Raw genomic sequence first — 27370 nt, 5'->3', positions numbered from 1 at the left:
ATAGCCTCTACTTTAAGCTAAGGTAGCGAAGAAGAAATAGCTTTTACCGATAAGGCTGCCTATTGTATTATGTTCTAGTTACCTATATATATGATCGAAAGCGTGTTTTTATCTGTTTTTACGACAATAAAGTAATAACTACTGGGTACTACGTAGGTATATCAGATGATCTTCCATTGTATTCTTCGCAGTATATTCCCTGTTGAACCAATTTCTTGGTAGTCGGCAATGTGAACGCGTCCTCTACTCGATATAGTAAATTATAAGTAAATAAATATAACGTGTATTCTCTCAGCTGTATTCCCTGGGTATCGCTTCAGTTAAAATTAATACACCTTCAATCACATTTAATCATGATGATGTTTTATCGTTCAATCGATTTAACGATAAAATAAAATATGTTGCCTTTAATCACTGAGCTAACTATGTATGTGAAATTCTTAAACTATTGATTAACATGAAGTTTTCATTTATGAAACCAGTTTCAGTTTGACTATTGGTAACGAGTACCAATTTGTTAGCGATAGCAACATAGTAGGTAGGTACTCGTGATAATAATATAAAAATTGCATGCCTTATAAGAGGAATACCGAGTTCCCCTTACAAACAGACCGTCATTGGTTTAACAAATCATAATTCTCTTGAATTTCTGTGGGAATTAATTAAGACTGAATCCACACTCGAGATTTTCCTTTTAAATTCTTACAAAGCTTAGTGGAGCCCCGAATCAACTTTTCGAAGAAAATGACGCTCGGATTTGCCTAAGTAATTCTTTTTGACCTGATATGATATTTTTTTGAAGAGCTGACTCTTACATCGCTACTTCTGGGGCTTATGTACTTTGGGTTTAATTAGGTAATAATTTAAAGTACATTATTTTAACCTACAAATGGGTGTATGAAAGGAATCTCATCGCGGTGCAGCTTGGGACCATAAGACAGTTTTTATCCCGGATTTCCCATAGAAAGTCCAGGTAATACGAACTTTAGCGCAAAGATAGTAATTTAAAAATCTCCTGCATTTAGGTAAATAAGCATTTAGTCAAGATTTTCGCCGTCTCTACATGAAAAGACTTTGATAAAAAGCGTATAATTTTTTTAATCTCGTTCACAGAAACCTTATTGCGTTTATGCTAATTAATTTATTGGCTCAGGAACAAGAACAAAGAACTTGGTCCGGCGTTTTTAATTCACTTTTGTTGGTAAAGTCGACTTCATAAGTAGCTATACACTTTTGTACCTCGTCAAACTCACACACCACCGATTCATTCATATTTTGACAAGGTACAAAATTGTATAACGTACAGTGGCGGACATGAGAAGATTTAGTTGCTGCTGACTTGGGTACATTTTCACATGTGTTCTTTCTATTAACTATTAATTTTATATTCTTTGTTTCTTAACTATTTTTAATTACCTAGTTCACGATTGTAGTACATGAGTTTTTGTAAGTACTTACCAGCTGATCTTGTTAAGTTGATATCGATGGTTTCTATTTTATTATCTTTTACGTAATATACGGTTCTCTTTTCATGATATGCAAAATTTTATTTTAAGTAAGTACCTAGGTTGGTCCTATCACATATTTATGTTACTTCTCATTGTAGCTACCTAAGTATAACATTAATAATTAAATCTTGTGAACATAATTTTCCCGAAAGATACATAATTTAACGAGATTCTTAAGAGGGTACTTAATTGTAATTATACGTACTATCGTGGCCATTCATGCTGGCTTGATTTTAAGACAGAGCTCCTAGTACGGGTTTTGCAATTTATGAAATCGAAAATAGTTTACGTTTTCGTTTGTCATCTACGTCAAAATTTTCATGATAGTAACCGCTAGAAGCGCCACTTTTTATGTGAGATCCAATCAAAAAGAATTATAACTGTTAAAAAGCATATATAGGTAGATAATTTATTATTATTTATAACAAACTAGCTGTTCCCGCGAGCTTCGCTTCGCCTTAAAAAGTTTTCCCGTGGGAATTCTGGGATAAAAAGTAGCCTATGTTCTTTCTCAGGGTCTATACTATCTGTACTTATACCAAATTTCATTCAAATCCGTTCCGTAGTTTTGGCGTGAAAGAGTAACAGACAGACACTATAATATTAGTTAGGATTTACAATAAACCAAAACACCATCCTATCTACGATTGAGTATGAAAGAATGAAAAAGGTACAACCGAGTCCGCGTTGTCCTATGCTACCGACAACCTACCAGTAGAAAACAGAAATCGACGTTCCCAACTTTTATTTTTAATTCCCCGGCATTTCCCCGCTTCGCTCCGCACCTACTACCTATTTACTTTTAAATAATTTGCGTTCGACTTTTCCCGGGAACACAGGCGGGCGGGGATTCCATTTTCTGCTACATTTCACCGGTCAATCCGGGGCCAACACGGTTGAGGCTGCATCTCACTTGCACGGTACTGCTGAAGTCTAATGAGCGAGTCGAGGTCTCGAAAAATTAATGTATGCTGAAAGCTAATGGAATATTTCTTTTTCTGTTTTTTAAGCTATGATACACTCATGCGCAATGAAATAGTTCTACTTACTAAATGCTGACACCAAGTAACTAGCCCTAATTTTTTGAACCACTCTATTTAAAATTTGAGCACAGTATTGCAAGTTGGTAATATTCTGAAGCGCTGTTAAATGTAAAAACTACTTCAATATTACAGATGGCGTCATTGAGCTAGCCTTTTCCATTTAGAAGTAATTTGGTGCTATTGTCACTAGAACCATAGAATAATGAGTTTAGAACTATTTGATTGCTTGCGAGTGTATTATACCAACATAAAAAATCAAGAGCATAAAATGTTGTTTGAAGGAAATAATTATAATATGATTTAAACAGTGTAAAAAATATGTCCGTTTATTTGGGGCAATGCGAGTACTATGACACAACGCAGCGCAACGCACCAATGGGGCCTCACCCTTACACACTGTAATGTTCGCGCTGATTCGAAGCCTGCCAAAGACGTTTTATCGAAGGCCGCGATCGGGAATATGTTGAGGTACAAATATTATAGCCATAGTATAATTTATGACATGTAGACGTAAGTAAACATTTACGACGAGCTAGCACAGAACTGGCAGCAAGTAATATTAGGTTTTACGTCATTAATAAATGTACTAGGTAAATACATATAAGAGTGTTTGTAAACCTGAAATATCTTTTATAATAATAGTTATTATGAGTACTATTATTAAACTTTAAAAACACTTTTAAACTATTAATAGGTAAGTACTTGTCTTATACTTATTAAGAAAAGCGATGAAATATATATTACAAAATACAAAACATTAAATTAGTATCTCGCAAACAAGCACCCGCCATGAATCCTTTTCACGTGGAAAGTCACTTGTTTGAAGTTAGCACCTACACTGCTCCAGAGTGTAGGCGTAACACGTGTCTAATTTATTATAATGAACCCAAGATGTAAAATTATATTAAGCTCTAGAGGTCATTAGCTGCACCGACTTCAACGTAAAATTTTATTCTAGGAACCAATACAGCTTTTAATTAGGTACTTCCTGCAAGAACTGAAGTAACAACCATAGTTTTTTTGTCTATGGTAACCATAGAATGGCGAGTACTAGTACTATAGTGCCACAAATTTATCTGTTCCGGTGAGAGCGAACTAAATTGGTCCATATAATCTATGTCAATATGAAATTCATTAGTACAGTAAGTAATGAGGTATGGACCAATTTAGTTCGCTCTCACCGGAACAGATAAGTTTGTGGCACTATACACTGTACCTACTTGTCATTCTATGATGGTAACCAACCGATAGCTGCGAGGCCTTTTCCCTATGCAGAATCATATATCTGGCTGTTGACTAGTTAAAACCTTAAAAAATGAGATGATTGAATGAATAATATTCCACCCAAAACAATTTTTACTGAAACCTTGGAATGAGACTCTTAATGAAGTCCCTTCTGTTACAACAAAACCTTATTTTCATCGGCGAATCTGCATGTTTCCAAACTACACGATTTCAGACAGGTAGGCAGAGACACAGACCGCCCCCAAAATGTACAAATAAGTAGGTATTACACAAAATATAGGCTTCATTTTGCGCAACCATAAAAAAGAAAGTAGGTATAGGTAAAGGTAATCCGAAGCAGCGCTGAGCAATTCACCTTCCAAGCAAAGTTACCGCAGCCAGAGTACTCCTACCCAAAATGGTTATAGACTTCGAAACTTAATTTTCTCCGAGGAAAGAGGTTATGAGTATTTAAGTATTTAGCCGAGAGAAAATGGCTGAACGCTGCCGTAACTATGCAATTTAAGTTTGGAACGGATGCAAAAGTAAAAGTCTATGGACATATAAAAAGGGGGAAGTATTAAAGTATTAGTTCCGTTAGTAGTACTATTTCCGATGTATGATGATGACGAAGATTTTATACACTAAAAAAAAAACATCTCCAAGAAACATAAGCTCGGATTCTATCTAATTTAAGTTATTAGGACGTTACACAAATACATACTTACATTAAGTACCTAGGTATATTTTTATGAAAACAAGAATCTTAAAGTTATTATTATTGCAGTTATTATTATATAGAAGTACCTAGTTAAAGCAGCACACTGAAATTGATACTTAACTATAATCCTAATCCTAACTAATATTATAAATGCGAAAGTAACTGTGTCTTTCTGTCTGTTACTCTTTCACGCCAAAACTACAGGACGGATTTGAATGAAATTTGGTATACATATGGTCTAGACCATGAGAAAGAACATAGGCTACTTTTTAATCCGGAATTCCCACGGGAAAACTTTTCAGGCGAAGCGAAGCTCGCGGGAACAGCTAGTATAATATTATAAATGAGAAAGTAACTGGGTCTGTCTGTTACTCTTTCACGCCAAAACTACTGAACGGATTAGAATTAAATTTGGTACCATATGCATAGGTCTAGACCCTGAGAAAGAACATAGGCTACTTTTTATCCCGGAATTCCCACGGGAAAACTTTTTACGGCGAAGCGAAGGAACAGCTAGTTATTTTATAGTTAGTCGGTATCCTATAGGATTATATTAGGGCTTGGGGAAGGTTGATTAATTTTGATTGATTTAATTATATACTTTCGTATCTGCATAGCTAAGCATTTTACAAAATCACGTCTCCTTTTTTCAATGTTCCATGTTGAAAGTAGTTGGCAGTTATAAGTTGGATGCAGTAGCGGCAGCACCCTAGAGGTTTCTCGGCTTGCTTTTAGTCCTTCCCATGCACCGCTTAGTTAACACGTCGATAAGTTAGCAGCGCATGGGCTGTTTGAATGGATCTGTAGGTACATACATACAATATAATATTATTACACATATATGCACTCACGACTGTAATCCCCAAAGGGGTAGTCAGATGTGTTTCACAAGCGAGCCACCCACTTTTCGCAGCACAATTTTGTACTCGCGTGATAGGTTGCTAACCATATCGCCGTTTTGGGATAAGTACAATCTGTAGGTACCTAAGTAGTTAATACTAGTAGGTAGGTAAGTATAATAGATTTGCTTACTGCCACTTTCAAATATCTAAGTCAAAACTTAAGTTATGGAAACTGTGGCCACTTCCCGGGTTTGATATCGTATTTATGTCGAATCGCGATATAGTGACATTTATGTACGTCGATAACATACCCTTGCAGCGCCAGCTGGAAGATAGCACAATATATGTTGCCATCGAATCGGTGGCGAAAGCACTAATCCGAAATCATACTTACAGCAATTTTCGAATTACCCGTCTTATTTAACGTTATTACCTAGAAATACCTAGGTAGGTATTTTCCGTCAGAATGGAAAATTATTTCTAATTATAACAATCTCTGAAGTTTTGTTAAGTTGAGTAGAATCAATTAATTGCCAACAAGTTTGACTAATTATTGGCTTAGAATTGTCTGGAATAGTTTGAGGGGGAATGAGTCATGATCATGATTGAACCTAGGTTAGTCGCCATTACCGAACTCATTGCATGTTTTTAAAGCTTCTAATCTCTAAATTATTGTCAACATAAGAAGTTTATATATTATATTTTGTGATAACTCCATAAAATCTCTCGTAGGCAAAAATCCTTAACTTAAGTACCTATTATACCTACAAACCTACAATGCAGGTACCTACCTAAGTACTTATTTAACCTTTCCCGCTTGTACTTATTTTCTTCTCTGAATTTTGTTCTTGTTTAATTTTACCCGTAGTTTTGTTGCTGTTGTTGCACTACAACTTTTGATCAAAGACAATTCACCAAGTCAATGTTTCCTACAAACCTACCCATTTACCTTCTTATTTTGTTTGTTCTTAACTTTTCAGTGTTGCATTTTTAATGAGAACCTTCTACTGCAGACGCTGTTTGTTTTTTTTTTGACAATAATTAATGTTGTTTCTAATTTTGTAAGTAGGTAGATATAGGATATTGTTTAAATGGGTATGACTTTATGAATATTACAATTGAATACTTACCTACCTACCTACTAGGGTTATTTGTCTAATATTATTATGACTGTACTTAATTAGCAGGTTAATTTTCCGAATTTCCAGAAGTCGAATGGTCTCTGTGTGAACTCCCTTTCGATTTACTGAACCCCATAACAAGAAGCTTCTCACTGCATCAGACCAGGCATACAAAATAGTTAGTCCTACTTAGGTCGGTAGTACTCTATCTTGACAAAAATCGAATGAATGAGGGTCATAGAAGTTAGCGCAGTAACTTGCCGAAACATAGGTCTCCTTAAGCTAGAGTGAACCCTTGATTCGTTATGGCTCGGATGGCGGACGCTAGGCATAGACCAACAACCCAACCCCGTGAGTCCTTGACCCTTCCAGTCCCAGCCGTAATACAATACTTAGGTACTATTTTCTTTTATTTTCTACCTATGATAACCTCAAAACAACAGTAAAACTAAGATTTTATGATTCCTTCTAACATAAATGCGTAAACAGGAACGTAAAACAAAACGTTTCCATGGCTACGTGAACTGTCAAAATTGTTTATGTGCCGTCACTTGTCAAACTAGTTTGAGGTTATTTTCATGTTTTGTTCTCAGAGTTTCGACTTTCCGGCTAGTGATCGATCAAACTTTTATAGAATTCAGACGTGGCTGTAGTAGAGAAACCATAAAATGGAAAACGAAGATATTCCTCAGATAATAACTCACATAGAAAGTAACTTGAATCATTCGATTTTCGACTGTAAATGGATTCCGTGCTCGGCCAAGTTTGCGGTTATTGGCTGTATGCCGAACGGTACTGGCACTATAGAAATATTCGAGATTACATCTGGAGAGGCTCGGAAGATCAAGACCATTGAAAGACCTCAGTCATTTAAATGTGGAACATTTGGGGCGAGCAGTGATGTGGAACGAAAACTCGCGACCGGTGACTTCAAAGGGACGATGGAAATATGGTTAGTTTAATGTCCATATCAATCATTAGCCAAGAATCATCACTGGGTATTGGATTCCCATAAGAAGTGCCATCGCCACTGCATAAGTTGTCCATTTTCCTATATTATTATACTTGTCTCAACTTAGAAGAGGTTGTTTCAGGGATCTAGAATCCAGTAGTAGAGTGTTTATAACAAAAGAGCACACAGATATAATAAACTCAATAGACGGGATGGGCGGGAATGTGTCCAACTGCGGTGCACCGGAGATTGTTACTGGCAGCCGGGACGGTATGTTTTACCTTTTAATTAATTCTCGTAGATCAGTATTTAATGCCTTGGTGCCTTAGGTTAGTAAGTTATGATACATATTTTAGTATAGAATAGATCGGGTCATACAGTGTCGTTATACTGTGTTATTTACTGAAAACAGAATTAACTATAGAATGCAACTTGCTAACTTGATTGTTTTTCTATCATAAGTCTTGTTTAGTGACTTTATTTTAATAAATGTTTTCTTCAAAAGTATCTATTATATATTTAATACTTTATTGCACAAATATTTCTTCATCAGGTACAGTGAAAGTGTGGGATCCCCGTCAGCGGGGCAAGCCGGTAGCCAACATGCAGCCGGCCCAAGGAGAAGCCAGAAGGGACTGCTGGTCCGTCGCCTTCGGGAACTCATTCAATGATGCAGAGAGGATTGTTGTGGCCGGCTACGATAATGGGGACCTTAAGATGTTTGACTTGAGGACTATGTCGCTACGGTGGGAATGTAATTTGAAAAATGGGGTGAGTTTCATGGTCTTGTAATGTACTTAGTGAAGATAGCATAATAATATCTTGCTGCAGCTTGCTTACGAACATTACCATTTCTGACCGCCAACGGTAAAAGGGGATTGTTATACTTAAGTTTGACGAGTATGTTTATCAGTATGTGATGGCGTAGCTACCTAACCACTGGACCGATTTTCGTTTTGTTAGTTCATAGGTAATGTTACCCTTAGTATTCTTAGCCATACCTATTTTATCAAAATTGGCTGAGCCATTCAAAAGTTATGTGACTTATACTATTAAATATCAAATGTTACCCTTAGTATTCTTGGCCAAACCTTTTTATCAAAATTGGCTGAGCCGTTCAAAAGTTATGCGACTCACACTATTAAATATCGGGGGTTTTTTAGGTTATTGGGTGGTTAGGTTATTTCATATACGAATTTCCAAAAAAAGTTGTTCAGAATGGCGAATTGTGTCACTATCTTTTGGATGTTCACTTTAACCTGAGACACCTACCTGTTTTTATATGACCTACTTACACATCAATGCATAAGTACTTCCATAAACATGTCAAACTTATTACAATTCTCCTATTCGGTCGGGTGTTACTAACATAAAACTTCTATACTCTATGCAATGAATCGCAGTTTCCTAAACTCTATTCCCCAGTCGCTCGCAATGTTACCAGTAACGTGAAAGCGCCGCTTAGATTAACAATATACGAACAAAATGGAGTGTTAGTGCAAAAGAAATGTCTCGACTAATAACACCCCACTTCTACCACTGAGCTCTTATTTTGAGTTAGTTTGGTTATAAAAATTGTGACCTTATTCATTTGTACAATGAACTTAAAACGGTTTTGACAGTTAACAAAATGCGGACAGTTATTATCTTTGTTTTTGTATGTGACATGCTGGCACTACACTTGGCTATTCGTATTTGTTAATGTTTGGTGTATTTGGCAAATACCAAAAATATAGGCAAATACAGAAATAATTTTGGCGAATACACTGACCACACATGGCAGTTTTGGCAAACACGCAAATACGATACGAATGGCCAAGTGGGGTGATAGCAACATCCATCTGGTTCGTATAGTTGATCTAAGCTCACAATGTTACCAGTAACGCGAAAGCACCGGGTACCTAGGCACACATCCTACACCCAGTTTGACGATATTTTTCTTAACAGGTGTGCTCAACGGAGTTCGACCGTAAAGATATCCCGATGAACAAGTTAGTGGCAACTACGTTAGAAGGAAAGTTCCATGTTTTCGACGTGAGAACTCAAAATCCCGCCAAAGGATTTGCTCAGGTAACAACTTGGCTGGTTGTGGCGCGAACTCGCTTCCTATTGGTTGTAAACTTTGACAATTAGCCTCGTATCTATGCCCGCTTACGTACTATGCTGACAATGCAGTACAACGCTTACGGGTAAATAATTATGTTCCCAAGATGGCTCTGAAACGGCGCATTGGGGCTTCCCCGTTCCACACAACGGGTATTTAAAGTGCGAGCTTATAAATAATGAGCTTTCGTTTTAATAGGCCCAATCGCTTTTTTAATTAAGTTGCGATAAATAATGCATTTTAAATGCATAAATCCACATGCGAAAATTGAGGAGATTTCGGAATCGTTTTTAATTTGTTACTATGGGCCTGTCGTAATGAACTGATAGTTTTATTAACGTTAATCAATTTTGTACGTTTAATTTCTTACTACTCAGAGTATTCAGTCATCACATTAATTCAAATGAATCTAATTAAGGTTCTTACATGTCACGACTCTATCTTTGTTCCCACAAAAACGTTTAGGAACGAAGCAAAGTTTGCCGAATAAAGCTGTCAACCCCTAAATGTAAGCGGTAGCCTCAGGGCTACTCTCTACGAATTGGAGTAGGTACATGTATATTTGGATCACCAGCAGGATCAGTGCAAAAACGACCACACAAACACTCGCATGTATCAACAGTCGGGCGTATTTCGCAAAAGCAAACGCCCTCAGCTTTCGTTCAAACGCCACACGTAACAAGCCACATTGAATAGCACCCGTCTAGTCCCCGAATCTGACTTTACAAGTGCAATCAATTTCCGCACAGGTGCTGGATAACGCCACAAAAACCGGCACAGTGTGGGTGGCGCGGCACCTGCCACAGAACAGAGATGTGTTTGTGACGTGCGCTGGCAACGGACAGGTCACGCTGTGGAAATAGTGAGTACCTGGATTCCTACTGTTGCTTGACACAATACGGAGTTACTGACCCCCGCTGCGCTGACCGCTACTCTAGCTCGCTTTAAACCTACCGATTGCGTGGCTGTCTGGAACTTCGCATTTCGTCAAGCAATAGTAGCCCCCTTGTATAGATACGAAGAGTCAGGTTTCCATTCTAGGAAAGGGAGAAACAATTGTGTTTTGATCTCAGAAACGGGTAGCTTGGAGTATACATAACACATGCCTTATCATCCGCTTCGCTCCGTCCACCCGTGATGCGTAGAGCACAGCCTAAAAACGGAATCAAAATCCCTCTGCATACGCGCCCAACCCGTGTCCGGACCTATGCCTCGATGCTCACTAATAGACCTGTCACAAGTCTCAGAATTGATGGATGGCGCCCATAAAGCGAAGCTGGAATGTCACAGGTCACTCTAATTGAGGTTCCATTGTTTATGATCGGAATCTGTAGCTAGGTAAATCTACAGCGGTGGTAAGACACAATATCGTTGCATGGCATCCAGTGGAAACTTGCACATGACATAGGTATTATGTGTATTTATGTGATTAGTTAATGTATTTGAGTATTTCAACACAGTGAAACGACCACGATCTACCCACGTCTTCTACAGAAGTGTACAGCGAAAAGCTAGTTTCAAAATGAAGCTCGTAGGTGTAGTATTTTACCAAGATGTTTGTATAGCTCGGCGGCAGTGTCTTGATATGAATTCTCTCCAACATACTATTTGCACAGACGACGGCGGTGCAGGATCAAAGGAAGCTCTCATTACAAATTGACACACGAGGGTAGCCTTTCACGGTTTGTGTGTCAGAATACAAATATGTATTGAAAAGTGGGACGCCTTTCAGGCCGCTGGTCAAAAGGCAGTGTGTTGAGAGGTTTCTTGAAAGAAGCCAGAGATCCAGCAGGGTCAATGGCTGATAGTTTTTTTTTAATGTATTAGGTATTTACTCTGTTTCCTTTCATAAATACTGAGCAAAAATATTTTTCTTTCCCTAGCGAGTACCCTGAGCAGCGTTTCCGCACAGACGACAAAGGGGTGGCTTGCGGGGTGGCGGGGAAACTCCGACGTTTGCAGCGAATGGTCGTCAGCTGTCAGCCAATCAACTCCTGGGATTGGAACCGGGATCACACGGGATTGGCTGTTGCAACGGCCTACGACCAATGCGTTCGCGTGATGGTCACTACGAAATTTAACCTGCATTGAGTGTGATTGGTGAGTTTAATGGCAAATGAAAGTGGTAATGTTATGTTGAATTGTGATCTTTAGTTTTATTCTGTTCGATTAATAAATTATATTCAGTAAGTAGGTATATTTTAACTATTTTCTTTAATTAATGCATCAATAATCAATACATTGTCAATAAATTGGTTCTACCTTTTTTGGCCTAAGATTTATTTGCCTAATCTCATATTGCATAGTAACGTTTGGTTAAAGTCTCGTTACGCCGAAAATCGTATGGCATAAATCCCTTTTAGTAAAAAGTTATTTCGCATAATCTTGTTTAGCCTAATAATGGTATGGCTAAATCTTGAATAGCCGAATAATGCTATGGCATAGGTTATACAAAGTAATAATATTCGTTTGGCTTTAACTTTGATGGAGCGTCTCCCTACATGGCGCAAACTGGTGCCTTGTATTGTGGCCGCTATGTGGGAAACGCTCCGCTCCGCTTCGCTGCGCTCCGCTTCGCTTTTGACGATAATGTGCACCTAACACGCTCCTCCTCGCTTTGCTCGTCGTCGCACCTATCTTTAGGTTTCGATCTCATGGGGTTTAATGGCGTTTGTAATAATTATAATGATCATTCGCTTTCGATGTTATGATAATTCAATATCGTGATTTTCGGGATGTAGGAAAAATACCACAATTTGTACATTTACAATTACAACATACTTAATATAGTATTTATTAAGATAATATTACGAGAAACAAGATTATACCAATACGATCAATTTTAGCAAACTAGACTTAGGTGTTTCAAGTTTGGGCCAAAAAGTTTTAGACGAAACGAGTCTTGGCGAAGTGATGATTCTACCAAAAAAGTTTAGACCTTACGAGTTATGCGAAACGAGTTTAGGGCAATAAAGATTAGGCCAGATGAGGGGAACCCCAATAAATTAGATAAGTTAAAAACAGCATGATCACAGTGATCAGCAACTTAGGTCCATCTCTGGGAAAGTCTGAAACTACACATAAAATGTGCGAAGATCATTTCTTATGAAACATTCACTTAGTTTATAAAATCTCCTAAGTCATTTGCCATTGCATAACAGTTCATCTAGAAAGAAACTATTTTAAAATTCTCTTTTTATTCTCACACTTTCACCCTATAATATTTACGTAGCGCCACCGCCGCTGCCGTTGCAAGGCAAAATAAAAATAAACTGCATTTTTCTTTTTAATTTTCGAATTCCGCAAAGAGCAAGGATGCTTCATCAGGCGGTCTCTTAATTAAAAAAACTGTGAAACAATGGCCCCGCTACTGAAATATGGTTCGCTGCAAATTTACATGAATCACTCGGCACAAGAAACTTTGTAGCAACTCTTCAGTGGGTTTGTTAATTCAATGTTTTGTTCTTTGTATTAAGTAAGTATTTACCTTATTATGGTGTATTTATTTTAGTTTCCCTCCCTCCTTATCTGGAGGGTTATGCCAGTCTTGCTACGTTGGACACAGATGGCAGTATTAAAAGTACCAGTCTAAACACAAGCCCGTAGTTATCCAATGCTGGAAATAGGCTTCTCCCGAGGAGCGCCACAACACTCTGTCGTCGGGTTTCCTTATCAGGCACATCTTTCAGGTCATCCTTCTCAGGTCATCGAGACCTGGCCCTGTAGCACAGGGCGCTATTAAGACGTGACAAAAGTTATCCGTCGCGCTCGCTCTTGAGGTTGCGCGAAGTGAGTGAGCGCGAAACAAAACTTATGTCACGTCTTGAATGCGCCCCATACTAGCCCTTCTGATGTAGCTAGCAGGGGGGCCACTCCAAATCGACGAACTAACGCACGAGAATTGTCACTCGGTCGACACGCTTAATATACAACGAGGTAGAGTAGGGATAGTTAGCGCTGCAGATTTACTATTCCGAAGAAAAAAAATAGCAAGGTGCTACGTTTGAATATTATACTACGTTCAACATTACGTATACATAACTTTTCGTAATCAGAAATCTTTTCAGTGCTCAGCAATGTAAATAAATAAATATTTTTCGAATATAATATTGAACTTTAACGGTTTTTACTTAGTTACCTACCTGGAAATAGCAAATTGTTGAGCCATTTTAAACAAAACAATAATAATTTTAAAATATATCGGAATTCGGAATTCATTTCAGCAATTATTTTACATTTCCATATTTAAATTTCAACATGAATCCAGGGATATTATTATGAAGCTTGAATCCCATGTCGTCCCACGCTTTCATGTTCCGTAATAAGGATCTAGCGTGGGACGTCCTCTAGGATCTAAGTAAACAGACAGGTAGCCTTTAGTTACTGGAAAGTTAGGACTGATATGTGGCGCTCTTCAGTAGAGTCACATAATGTGCTACCACAAAAACCTTAAACACTGTTTAACTAGTGTTTAAAAGTTTGGCAGATTTTTTAGGCGTTTGACAGCACTCAACATCTGTTAAATACTGTCGTAAGTTTTAGTGGTAAAGCCTATATAATATCTAAGCAGTGTTCAATTATTGACTCGGGATAATCTTTCCAATCTAGTAGGTCGAATACCTACGCTGCATTGATAACTGGGCTAACCGACAATGAAGTTAGATATTTCCGCCCCAATCTAAATCGCACCAGCTCCAAATGGAATCTTTCGTTTCCACAACCAAATTGGAAGCGTACAGTGTACCGCTTTATGACTTCAATATTTCCATTCATTTGGATACCATGGATCTAGGTTTGACTACATCATAGACTAATACACTAATTAGTCTATGACTACACTTCTTCCTCTCCTTTCGTGTCAGTGAACATGCGAATTAAATTTGACCAGACAAAAAAGAAGCAACTTTGATAGCATTCTGGTTGGCCTGGAATAAGTCTTCCCGAGTGCAGGTGAAAAGGCACATGACTATACTCATCACCTGTCTAGGTTAACAGTGCGTTACACGTATTATGTGCAATAATTTGGATATAAAACGACCTAATATTTTTAACGAAATTTTCATTTAAAATTTATTAATTAGTTTTCACTGTATGATAGTCAAACAAAGGAATCTGCTTTCAGCTCCCGGAGCTCGGAGCCACCCAAATAAAATTATTCCTATAACAAAAACGAGTGAAACTCACAAAGAGTAATTTGTGCGCTAAACCATATGCTGTCACGATCAGACACGGCGTCGTTTATATTATTGCCCAATACACTATTTATGTCCAATTTTCTTACCCTCACCGCCTAGCCAGTTGCCAGTGGAGTGGACGAGTAAATGTCTCGCGAATATCCGGAATACAAAGAAAATGGCCATTTCATGCCATTACACATGAATGTGCATCTGGCAGTATAAAAGATATTAATAATTGGCCCAGCTACCCTCAGTAGGCGGTTCTAGGAGAGACTTATGGCTCAACCCATTTTTGTAGCCATAAAAATATGGAGATAATAAAATATAGTAGGTATTATGTTTCCTAAATATTTTTCGCTACGGAACCCTTTTTGCCCACCGTTTTTTTGCGGAATCATAGCTTAGGCTTTGGACCTAATAGCACTACACCCCAAGGGCGTACCCAGGTAGGGGCAGGGGGGGGCAGCTGCCCCCCCCTAGAAGATAAAATAACTTAAATTTTCCTGCCAACTTGGAATTAAAATTTAAAACGTTAATAAACTAACACATTAATAAAAGCACCTTAAATTATAAACCTCGTAACTTCACTTTTTGGCGAAAAAGACTTTTTGGTATCAATAGAAGCGGTTTTTCAAGGCGCATCTTTTCGTATTAAGTACTCGTAAATCGATAAAAAACTGAACTCAGAGCAAATAAGGTTCTTTTTTTCTCCTAACTCCAAGTCATGATTTTTAAATAAAAAAACCTCGTAACTCCTACTCCCATACAACGAGCAATGTAGGCGAGACTAAACGTACATTTTTCTAATAAAACTAGGTTATAGTACTTAACATTGTTACGAGTATTGGTCAATTTAAAGTCAAATTTTTGCCTGCCAGCCCACAGATTTGTAAGTAGCCCGTGCAATGCATGGCGTGCAGAGCACCAGCTACTTTTTTATTCAGGGGAACGTCTTGAAATGCTCCGCGAATGACCGATCTGGTGGCTCCCTGCTCATTAGGAGATGGTATGGTGTCAGGAGGGGCGCTGTTTAGGCCTAGGCGGTGGACCATGCCGAATACGGAAACTTTCGTCTTTGGGATGTCATCCTCGGAGGACGCTCAGCCACCTTCTCTGAGTCATCACCAGAATGCATTGTGCTAATACCGTTTGCGAGCTTGATTTGTAGGACAGTGTTGTATGCCAAGTTTAATCGCAGAGGTGTTAAGACCGACCCCTGTGGAACTACGCAACTGACCTTCTTCTGCGAAAATAAACTCTCTCTCAAACTGAATGTAGGTACCTGTTGGATCTCTGACTATTTGCTGGAGGTAGGAAGGCAATTGATGGTATTCAAGAGTGCCCCTAAAGGTAGGTACCCCAAGGCAAGCGCAACTATCCCAGCGGTGCCCATCTGCATCCGACAGTGAACTAACGCAGAAGAATTTCTACTTATACGTATTGTATCATTTCGTAAGCCAAACTGACAATTCGAAAGGTCAAGACTGTTCAGCCAGGGGTGTCACTAGTTTAAAGAGCTTGTCAGCCTCTTACAGCAGGCAGATGGGTCGGTATACAGAAGAAGAATCTGCAGTAGGTACTGTCTCTTCAAGAGCTTTAACGTGGCCTCTTTCCAGTCAGTGAAGATTTCACTGGCACTCAGGCTACGTTTCACACAAACCAACTCTGAGTCTGAGCGCCAGCACCCACTGCCAGGTCTGGTATGCCATCGGGGCTACGAACTATTTTTGCGCTCCGTTCCAACTCTCGATCTGTCACTCCTTGCTCGTCATTTCCTAGTCCCTAGGAAACAGCGTGCTTACCACTAGGGTTTCAACGGCGACGGCGGGACCATGGAATAAGCTTGCCTAGTAGTCCTAGTACTGATTTATGATCTCTACTGCGGGAACACCCAAATATTCCGAAAAACTTTTTTCCGAATTTGATAATTCCGAATATGTAATTTACAAAATATTGCAATACCGATTTTTTAAAATATCGAATTATAAAAATTACGATAATTATAATTTCGAATATTATAATCACGAATATTGTTATTACGATTATTAAATATACGAACGTGAAAAAATACGAATACTTTAATATACGAAAAATAAAATACCGATTTATTAAAATCACGAAAAATTAAAATCCCGATCGGAAATATGATAATTCGTGATTTTGACAAAAATTAATCATATAATATGCCATTTATTTCCAAACTAAAGTGACTTAAGTATTAATTTTATATAGTTTTACATTTTACAATTTAACATTCTATATAAAAATTTTATCAATTAGCTTAAATTCATTATGATGCATTATTAATTATTAACTTTACTAAATTGATTACATTTCGAAAACTAAATATACATTATTTATTAATTTAACCAATTAATATCAGTACTTACTCTATTTTTATTACATTATTAATTTAAATTAAGATAATTTCATTATTAATTTTACTAAATTGATTACATTTGACAAAAATACATAAACGTATTTAAAACTTCAGAACCAAAACCAAAAGATAGGTGCGACGACGAGCAAAGCGAGGAGGAGCGTGTTAGGTGCACATAGATATCGAAAAACAAAGCGGAGCGCAGCGAAGCGGAGCGGAGCGTTTCACATAATATAGCTTAAAAATATATTGTGTAAAAGATTTAGTTTCCCATGGATTTTGCTAGATGGCGCTGTCGTCACCATTCTACATCGCGGTATGGTTTGGTTTATGCTTTGATTTGGGGAAAAGTAAATAAGATTGTACCATTTAAAATAATTGCAATACAATTGCTCGGATTTTTACGGTGGTTAACCTTAAAAAGCTTAGGACCCAAACCTAAAGATAGGTGCGACGACGAGCAAAGCGAGGAGGAGCGTGTTAGGTGCACATAGATATCGAAAAACAAAGCGGAGCGCAGCGAAGCGGAGCGGAGCGTTTCATATAATACAGCTTAAAAAATATTGTTTGTATACGGATTATGCTGTTAATAAACATACTCGTACTATTCGTAATATATGACTATTTCTTGTTCACTAAAAACATTCGGGAATTTGTATTTTCGGAATATTAAAAATTCGGAATTCGTAATTTTAACAATTCGATATAATAAATAATCGTACTTTTGAAACATCGAAATTATAATATTCGGAAATATGACTTTCGTCATTTTAATTAATCTGTGGTTTAAAATTTCGTTTATTATACTATTCGTGATTTTCGCTATTCGGAAACTTAAAATTCGGGATTGTGAATTATTCGGAACTACGAAATTCGTAATTATGAAAATCGTTATTTTCATATTCGTAAAAAAGTAATTCGAAATTCTGTAGTGTACCCCTCTACTGCTTATAAAGATGATTGCTGATTATATAATCATTTTAATAAGTAGATACATCAATAATACTCAAAATTTTAAGTAATAGGAAAAGGTATGGTTTATCTATATTTGAACAGCGTAAGTCCATCATAGAGAAAAGTATTTTGCATAATTGAAGTCCGAAAAACTCGTATTTCCAGGAATAACACGTATCTCCAATAATAATACCTTCTCCTTAGACAGAAACAGCCCCCCTTATCCGAACGGAGAGTAGTTTGTAAAAATTTACGTTCATCAGAAAATTTTATATTTTTACGATGAATAAAAAATTTTGAGTTTGAGTTTGAGTTTAGTATTCACATAGAGATTGGCCAAAGATCGTAAGTCAGTAAAAGTAAGTAAAATAGCTTATTTTTCATAACGCCGTTGAATCCGCAACCACTTTTTTAGTCTAGTAACAAAAAAACATTAGGGGGTATCCTAAGTAGAAGTACATTTTTTTTTGTCTTCTGTAAAATTTGCTCGCGCGGAGTTAGGATGTTTATGATTTAAGGTGATAGCGTGTTACCTTCTAATGATACATTGACTCAAACTAATGATAAAACTAATTTTTCATGTTTTTTTGTTTAAATATACCCGACCGACCATCATTTCGAAACAGGTATGAGCTGCCCCTCCCTAGCTGAAATCCTGGGTACGCCCTTGCTACACCTTATAATAACATAATATACTGGACAACACAAAATACGACGATGCATAGTGCTGGTTAGCTTTAAGTACAAAATTTTGTATTTATTGTTTTTATTTAATTTTATAAACCTAGATTTATGACGTAGCATGTTGTGGATAAAAAATTTAATATTTGGCCAAATTGTAAATTGTCTTTCAATTTAAAATAAATATGCTTGATCAATATAAAAAAATTAAAAATACATAAATATTGGCCGTGTGTGAGATGTCCCCACATATTATTATTATGTAGTCTGAGCCTATCTGAAACCTAGTTAAACATTGTGAGATATGGCGTTTCGACTTTCTCCGTGTTCGGCATCATAAGGGTCACAGTGACAGTTAAATAAAGTCCATTTTTCTCTCCACCTTTAATTTGCAAGGTGCGGGTGCCTATATAAATAGAGTGAGTCGCCCGCGCGCCTCAGTTGGTTTTTGATTTTTGAAGTGAACACTTCGGCAAAATGGCTCAATGTAGCCACGGTTCTCGTCGGCTTCGCTCCGACGGGGAAAAATATAATATTGAATTTGCGGAGGCCTCGCTGCCGGGAGCTGTAGCGTGATGCGGACCAGGCGGCGCGGGGCCTGCCGGCTGCTGCGCACGCAGCCATTGCTGAGGATTTCGCAACGAAGGTTTGAGTTGATAAGCCGTGAGTAAAATGCTATTATTTACTGCTTTTAAAAGCTCAGCCACTGGTCATAATGCTCCGGCGCTTGGGGTTTTTATCCCACGCAGTAGGGTCCGATTCAATAGTCGTGGTGATGATTGATCACATATTCCGGTCCTACTAGTGGCGCTTGAGCTAGATACTTACATTAATGACCGCTTTAAGTAAAGCATATGTTAATTTTATACAGGAAAAAAATATAAAAATATATTTTTCTACCCTCAATTTCTAATATTTTTAGAAAACAGTTGATAAAAACTTTGCTATTACAATAATGCACTTGATTATAGCTTATGTAAGGCTTTACAAACAGGAGCTTTCCAGGACCGTCATAGGATTTTTTACAGGAAGCACGTGGCTCCGAGTTTCAGTATGTTGGGACATTGTGGCATGTGCGGCGAGTAATGTGATCCGCCGGTACCTACCCGCTGAGGGTAGGCAGGCCGATTCGGTGAAATTGAAGTTTCGTGTAACCTGCACCCGGCCCTGTGCTCCTGCGCTGGCCGCCGTCTCGTGGCACCTGCATTGCAGCATACACCCGGCCCGGCGCTCCTGCCCTGGCCACCGGTTCGTGCCACCTGCATTGCAGCATACACCCGGCCCGGCGCTCCTGCCCTGGCCACCGGTTCGTGCCACCTGCATTGCAGCATACACCCGGCCCGGTGCTCCTGCCCTGGCCACCGGTTCGTGCCACCTGCATTGCAGCATACACCCGGCCCGGTGCTCCTGCCCTGGCCACCGGTTCGTGCCACCTGCATTGCAGCATACACCCGGCCCGGTGCTCCTGCCCTGGCCACCGGTTCGTGCCACCTGCATTGCAGCATACACCCGGCCCGGTGCTCCTGCCCTGGCCACCGGTTCGTGCCACCTGCATTGCAGCATACACCCGGCCCGGTGCTCCTGCCCTGGCCACCGGTTCGTGCCACCTGCATTGCAGCATACACCCGGCCCGGTGCTCCTGCCCTGGCCACCGGTTCGTGCCACCTGCATTGCAGCATACACCCGGCCCGGTGCTCCTGCCCTGGCCACCGGTTCGTGCCACCTGCATTGCAGCATACACCCGGCCCGGTGCTCCTGCCCTGGCCACCGGTTCGTGCCACCTGCATTGCAGCATACACCCGGCCCGGTGCTCCTGCGCTGGCCGCCGTCTCGTGCCACCTGCATCGCAGCGTACACCCGGTCCTGGCCCTGGCCACCGGTTTGTGCTACCTGCATCGCTGCATAGACCCAGCCATGTACTCCTGCCCTGGCGGCTGTGTTGTCCCACCTGCATCGCTGCGCACACCTGGCACTCCTGTTCTGGTTGCCAGATCCAAACGCCCCCTGTCTGGGAAGAGATTTTATGCTCAGCGGAACCGCCTGCACTATTGCTAGCACGGTCATCATCATCATCAGCCATCATTATGAGTGACTTATTTAGAAGGTATCGAGTAACGTGCGCTATTCATCAGTGATTTTGGCATATGCAGACGAACGTTTACTGCCAAGGTTGGTCATGTTAGCCATACAAGGGCACACCAACGAAGCCTGAGTAACCACCTGCAGTCGCCGTAGCCGCATCGGCATGGATGACGACAAATCGGGTAACGTGCACCGCTTCTAAAAGTGTTATAGCACTTCAATTTGATGCCTCCGCTGAGGTAGGGTATTCTATTAAAGCAGCTTTCTTCTGAACTGCCCAAAGTGACCTGTAGACTGCTCCTGGGGATAGTTGTGCAATCCATTTTTTATTTCGATGTCTCTGCTGAAGAAACTGTCTAATGCAGCTTTTGTTCTAAACTGCCTAAAGATCATTGGACTGCTCATGGGAATGGTGACGCACGGTAAGTACAGGAGCGTTACTCTATACTGATGAGAAACGAACGAACGAGAGCTGTCGTGCAATCGGCACGTTTAATACATACAAACAGATAGAGCGGCTCGCGCCGCAGTGCACTGAAAGTTCGTTTTTCGTCATATAAAGTGACACCCCAGACACTATCTTAAGTGTCATGACACATCGGCAGATTCCAGCTTTGAGTCTTTTCTTTTCTCGGCTGTGAGCAAAGTGAATCCCACCGGCGAGTTTTCAACCTAAAAGCACTGAGCTAATTCCTGATTTCGTGAAAGTCGCTGTTGCTATACCATACCGCTTCACAAGTTACCAAATTTATTATGATCCTACTGTCGGGTGATCATGATCGGAGTGTCTTCGCGGTTTCTGAGTGGCACCATATTAGCTGTCTTCCTTATGTCCCAGTGAATTGTGAGTGTGTATCCGAGCTCTTTGTTGAAAAATGCGTGAACCTCCTACGCAGCAGCTGTCTACTAGTTGTGTATCGAATAAATCGAGTAACGGTGCTCTTGCACGAGACGACTACCTTTTGGTAAAATTATAACTTCCACTATTCTGGGAACATGCATATACCTACTGTGTACTGTGTATCACATCATGTGTAGCCGCAGCCCTACTCAATGTACGGGGCTAGATAATAAACAATGGCAGTCGTCATTAAATTTCTATGAATTTCGAAGGTCATCATTTGGAGCACAATCCAAAGTGTGAAAGTACCTATTCATGCCTAAACGGCTTCTCTAATGAAAATGTATTTTTAATTCGATTCTGGCGCAAACGTTTCATAACTATTTTTCAACACTGTATCTGCTGAAACTACTTAGACTGACTGGTTAAGATGCACAATTCCATTTTGAGTAATCCTCAACTGTTTTATGGATCTTTCAGTTAGTTACGTAACTAGTTACCAAGTAAAAAAAAAATTACTTGTGTCATGCTCGTACTCGCATCTCATTTAGGAGCTCTCTGGCCTCTAGCTGAAGGCTAGAACTGGTATATATATCTACTAAGCTAGTACAGAGTTATAACCGGGCAGCGGTGACGTGGTAGCTGCTTGATTTATTAGAGTTTGCTGAAAACTTTCTAAATAGGTAAGTAATAACAATTTTCGACATGTTTTACTAATTCACTATGGATGTTATATCTGAAAATAAATGTTTAATAATAATAATAATTATTATTATTAGTCATAATATTAACTCTTCGCAGTTCTTTCAGAATGGTCGAAAAGGCACGTAGGTAGGTACCTACTTACATTGTTGTAGGTTCGATTTTGAAACCATTAAGTCAACCTAGATAAAACAAAATAAAATAGCTCGATTAAATAAAGATGGTGCGTAAAGATGTTAGTTGTACCTGATCACTGATCAGACCTGATGCAACGACAGCCAACATAGACTCTCTAATCTGTGGAAGCAACAATCATGGTGGCGGGAACATGGACAGTTGGACGAGCCACCTCGAGCCTGACTTATCAATCAGAACTGACAGTTCGCCAACAGCAGATAGCTTGCGGCTATCTATAGGTAAACTTAGGTAGTTAGCTATACCCAAGAAAAAGTCCTTGGACATCGATATGACAGTGGAACGGCGAATAACTGTGACATTCTTTAAAACGAAAAGGCTTGTTGTTGTTGTTGTCCAGCTAAGGAAGGTTACCTACTTCAGCGACCTGGATCGATATTCTACATTTTACAGCTTTTAAATATTGTTGCAAAGTATTTCACTGGTTCCATCCATTCGGCTAGTGTATGTTAAAAATATTGCCTTGACAATAACAAGATTTCGATCAATAATTACTTATAAGTATTGCTTTCGAAGAGGCACTGTGTGTATCCATATGTATAAATACCTACCTATATGTATAGGTACATACCTTCAATAACTTTCTGACAAGTCAGGAATAATAAGGAAGTACTTAAGTCTTGTGTATACTTATACCTTTCTTTTTAGTATATCTACTACCTAGAAATCTATGCATTATAAATTTATAGATTCAAATATTTATCTACTGATATACCTACTCATCAGTAGCTTATGGGTCACAGTTGGTTTTCTCTCCACCATGCGATAATAAACACATCTCACAATGTTTAACTAGGTTTCAGATAGGCTCAGACTACATAATAGACGCATTTTTCCTGAAATAAAAATGACATATTATGTATCTAGCCTATCTGAAACCTAGTCATTTCTGCATGGTGATATTACAACTGAGGCGCGCGGGCGACTCACTCTATTTATATAGGCACCCGCACCTTGCAAATTAAAGGTGGAGAGAAAAATGGACTTTATTTAACTGTCACTGTGACCCTTATGATGCCGAACACGGAGAAAGTCGAAACGCCATATCTCACAATGTTTAACTAGGTTTCAGATAGGCTAGATACATAATATGTCATTTTTATTTCAGGAAAAATGCGTCTATTATATTATTATTATATTGGGAAAGAATAAAAAAACACAAAATATATACAAATACCCACACCTTTACCATTTATGTTTTATTTATATACAGAACCACATTTAAATTAAATAAAAAAGTTAAGTTTTTAATTAGTTTAGTGTGGTAGGTACTGACAGAATATCAGCGCTGCAGTCTTGCAGTCTAACTGTAGCATTACGCTGAGCCTTTCACTGCCACAGCATAAAAACACTAAACTTTTGTAAGCCTCCTTTTTTGTTGTAAAGTGCTTAGCTTAATTAGCTTGCGCTTATCAGTGTATGTTTTAAAAGTGAATAAATGTTTATCTATCTAGAAAAAAAGAAAGAAAGAAAGAAAAAATATTCATTTCTAACACACACAGAAACAACACATACATTTATAAGAAAAGGTATAAAAAATAAGTAAAATAATAGGCATGAACGTTGCTTCTCGGTGCTGAAATGGGTTCTAGTTCAGCTTGATCTTGATCTAGACCTATTTGCGCCACAAAGCTTAGGTAATTCCTTATTGTTGAATTTTAGCGGAATCTCTGTGGGCCTTGGACCTCTTACGGAACCTCTAGGTTACATGGAACAATAATCGGCAACCAACCGCTGCTGCTGGTGCAGTATACCTAGTTATTTTCTGTTGTTTAAATTAAAGGTTTTAAATCGCAGTAAATCTGCACAGTCATAAAATTGTTCCCTTCATTGAATTTTCAGTAAATTTCTTGTTTTAATTAACTATTTGAAAGCTTTCCATTGCTGATTTATTTGTAATTTTATGGATACTCGATAGCTAATAATCCGTTGTCTAATCCTCATAAAATATTCAGCAAAAAAGAATTAATCTACTTACTTAAGTGTTTCAAATTAATAAAAATTTATATACTTATTCTCACTTAATAGCATTGAATATAATCATAGGTAGGTAATTTTAGTTTAGTAAATAACATCAAGCCCTTGTCTACTGTATCGAGGGTCCCTGTTTCGATCCTCGGTCGGGGCAGATATTTGTTTAAACACACATATTTGGCCTCGGGTCGTCGATGTTCATGTTTGCAAACTGTTCAACACAATGATTCGGCAACTACCTAGCAAGAGAAACTTAAAAATATAATTTAAGGTCATTGCATTTTTTCCCTTTTATCGTTCTAAAGTAGGTATAAAAACAACTGGGAGAGGGGAATTTACATAACCAGAGCATAAAACGGCTATTTTAAACAGTCATTCGTTTTTATCGTTTCTGAAGCAGCGTACTTTTGTTGAAATAGCAGATAAAATTCATATTTATTAAGTATTGCTACTTTGAAAGACCAGAATCTACCTTTATTAGTTCTACGTACCTACCTATCTAGGTATTTCATAATTTACTAGTAAGAACCATTATATAAAACCGCAAAATGATGACTTGAAGCTTACAAGCATTTAGTAAGAGTCCGCGTTGTTATACACCCCGGGCAATTAAAAAGTTCCACTCACAAAATTCCGATAACAAACGACCCCAATTTTTTTAAAGATTTCATTTAAAATTGGAATAAAATATTAACGATATTAGTTGGTAATATCCTGATGCTCTGATAAATGTACTTTAATGTTGCAGAGGACGACGTTAAGCTAGCCTTTTCCGTTTAGAAGTAATTCGGTGCTTTTCTCAGTGGAACCTTTTCATTGCCCGTGAGTGTAATATGCTTACAAGAAACCATGTTTCGGGACGCTGCTGCGCTAAACACGACGCTATCTCTATGTACAACATTATGTATTTAGCGTGCGAACCCTCGCTGGTAAATCAATGCCGTATTTGGCTCTTGGATTGACGGAATGCTTTTACTATGGGATTAATTATACAGGGTGTCCCGTAAATAGTGGACCAACGTGGTGACTCAGGGGGTCAATTTGAACAACTTTTGTTCTATGACTTTTACGTGAGTGCTTATGTACGAGCATAATAATGTATGTTTATGGAAGTAAGTCCGAGGGATAAGGTCTATTGCAGGTAAGTACATTTATTATAACTATGGAGGCCGGGCCCTTACTAAATAGTTTCACACGAAACATCTAAATAGGTACAGTTCGACGAACTTCATCCATAATACCGAATTGTCGAACTTAAGTAGGTACCTTGATGGAATTCTCAGTAGAACGCTTCTAATGAAATATTGGCCGATTCCTAATCAAAGCTTTCAACAAGCAGATCGCTCAAGAACCCTTTCTGTTGGTTATAAGTGGTAGCTTTAGGCCGGGAACAAAAGTAAGTAGCTATAACATCTACCTTGGAAGGTACGGTAAGATTCAGAAGCTATAAACTTTTTAACCCCCGCCAAAAAAGAGGGGTGTTATAAATTTAACGTGTCTGTGTGTGTGTGTGTGTGTGTGTGTCGGACTTTGGTTGTGTAACTCCCAAACGGCTGAACAGTTTTTCGTTTTGTTTTTTTAGAGTCGTAGGTAATGTTACTCCAACTGTTCTTAGCATGTTTCATAAAAATCGTATCTGCAGTTCAAAAGTTATGCGACTTATAGTGTTAACCCTAGAGTAGTCGCGCCTTTTTGTGTGTCGCGTGGCGGCATTTTGCCGCCCATATTAAAATGTATTTTTTGGACACTTAATAATTACGAAAACTTATAAATGTATATAATTTGAATAAAATGTATCATATGGTATTAGAAAAAGTAATATTTATAGTTTTTATACTCTAATTGTCCATTATATGAGCTATCGTTCATGCTTTGTTAAAAAATCTGATCTTTTAGGTATAAGATTGTCTTAAACCACACAAAATCAACAAAACTCAAAATTATTAATAAAATTAGACGTTATCGTCATCTACAGCATTTATTTCAGCAACACAGTCCTGAAACATGAACACAAAGTGATCGTTGCACAGTAACTTTCTTCATGTATTGCACCCTTTTTGACCTACTATTTTTCTTATATGGACATAGTTATATGCATGTACCCTCTCTTCTTTAGGGTGTTTTATGTTGGTCTGGTGGTACAAAACGGGAGACTTGTACCACCGGACCAATAAAAAACACTTATGTACTGTCCATATGTGAGATTTTATTGTTATACGTGGTGTAGTTATGGGCAGAGCTATTTTTTCCAGGTTGGTAAATTCTTCATAAAATTAACTCGTTAGTAATTTATGGATGGCCGTGTGTGAGATTTCCCCACATATTTATTATTTAATTAAAAAAGTTATATCGTTAATCGAATGTAAACTGAAATAGATACATACCTACATTATATTTACATTGTTATTATCAAAAAACACTGCAAAACTAACAATATTTCATAACAATTGTAAAAAAAATAACAAGCATTTTGCCGCCCCGTGCGACACACTCTCTTCAATTATCTCTTCCTGCCGTAACCTGTGCACTGAATTTCTCCAAATTTACGTAACATGTAGCAGAAGACCGAGAAGTCAGCTACATAGGCGCTGGACCTTGAGGAGTGCATAGTTCACAAAATAATAAACATTCTTTGCTGAGGGCGGCAAAATGCTCATAGCGCGAGCACTCTAGGGTTAAATGTTGGGGATTTTTAACTTTGGTTAGGTTATGCTCTGTGTCAAATCCTGCGCACCCACCATCAATGTTTAAATAAACAATAGTTTATTCGTTAAAATTCCATACGTTAGAAATACTTATGAAATTGACCTTAGGTACAACGTACATATATGGAAATATACTTAACTCTGTCTAAGACTTAAGTAAATAA

The 27370-nt window shown here is 38.4% G+C and overlaps 2 protein-coding genes and 1 long non-coding RNA gene across 4 annotated transcripts in view; 1 reads left to right on the top strand and 2 right to left on the bottom strand.

Annotated features, from left to right (window-relative positions):
* LOC105383102 overlaps nt 1-27370 on the bottom strand; it is a 76060-nt gene that overhangs the window by 13589 nt on the left and 35101 nt on the right. The window lies entirely within an intron of this gene.
* LOC105383071 (dynein axonemal assembly factor 10) lies at nt 6971-11708 on the top strand. The gene is made up of 6 exons (XM_011553085.3): nt 6971-7411; nt 7554-7681; nt 7965-8182; nt 9359-9481; nt 10265-10377; nt 11399-11708. Exons 1-6 carry the CDS (start codon nt 7128-7130, stop codon nt 11604-11606), a joined length of 1074 nt encoding a protein of 357 aa, XP_011551387.3. The 5' UTR covers nt 6971-7127; the 3' UTR covers nt 11607-11708.
* Nucleotides 17893-25533, bottom strand: LOC125491492. The gene is made up of 3 exons (XR_007268340.1): nt 25522-25533; nt 21725-21728; nt 17893-18011 (listed from the first exon to the last, which is right to left on the bottom strand). It is a non-coding gene; the product is annotated as an uncharacterized LOC125491492 (long non-coding RNA).

Source organism: Plutella xylostella, chromosome 6 (genome assembly GCF_932276165.1).
Source record: "Plutella xylostella chromosome 6, ilPluXylo3.1, whole genome shotgun sequence".
Taxonomy (NCBI): domain Eukaryota; kingdom Metazoa; phylum Arthropoda; class Insecta; order Lepidoptera; family Plutellidae; genus Plutella; species Plutella xylostella.
The sequence above is the reverse complement of the archived record's forward strand: the minus strand, read 5'-3'. Positions and strand labels throughout refer to the sequence as shown.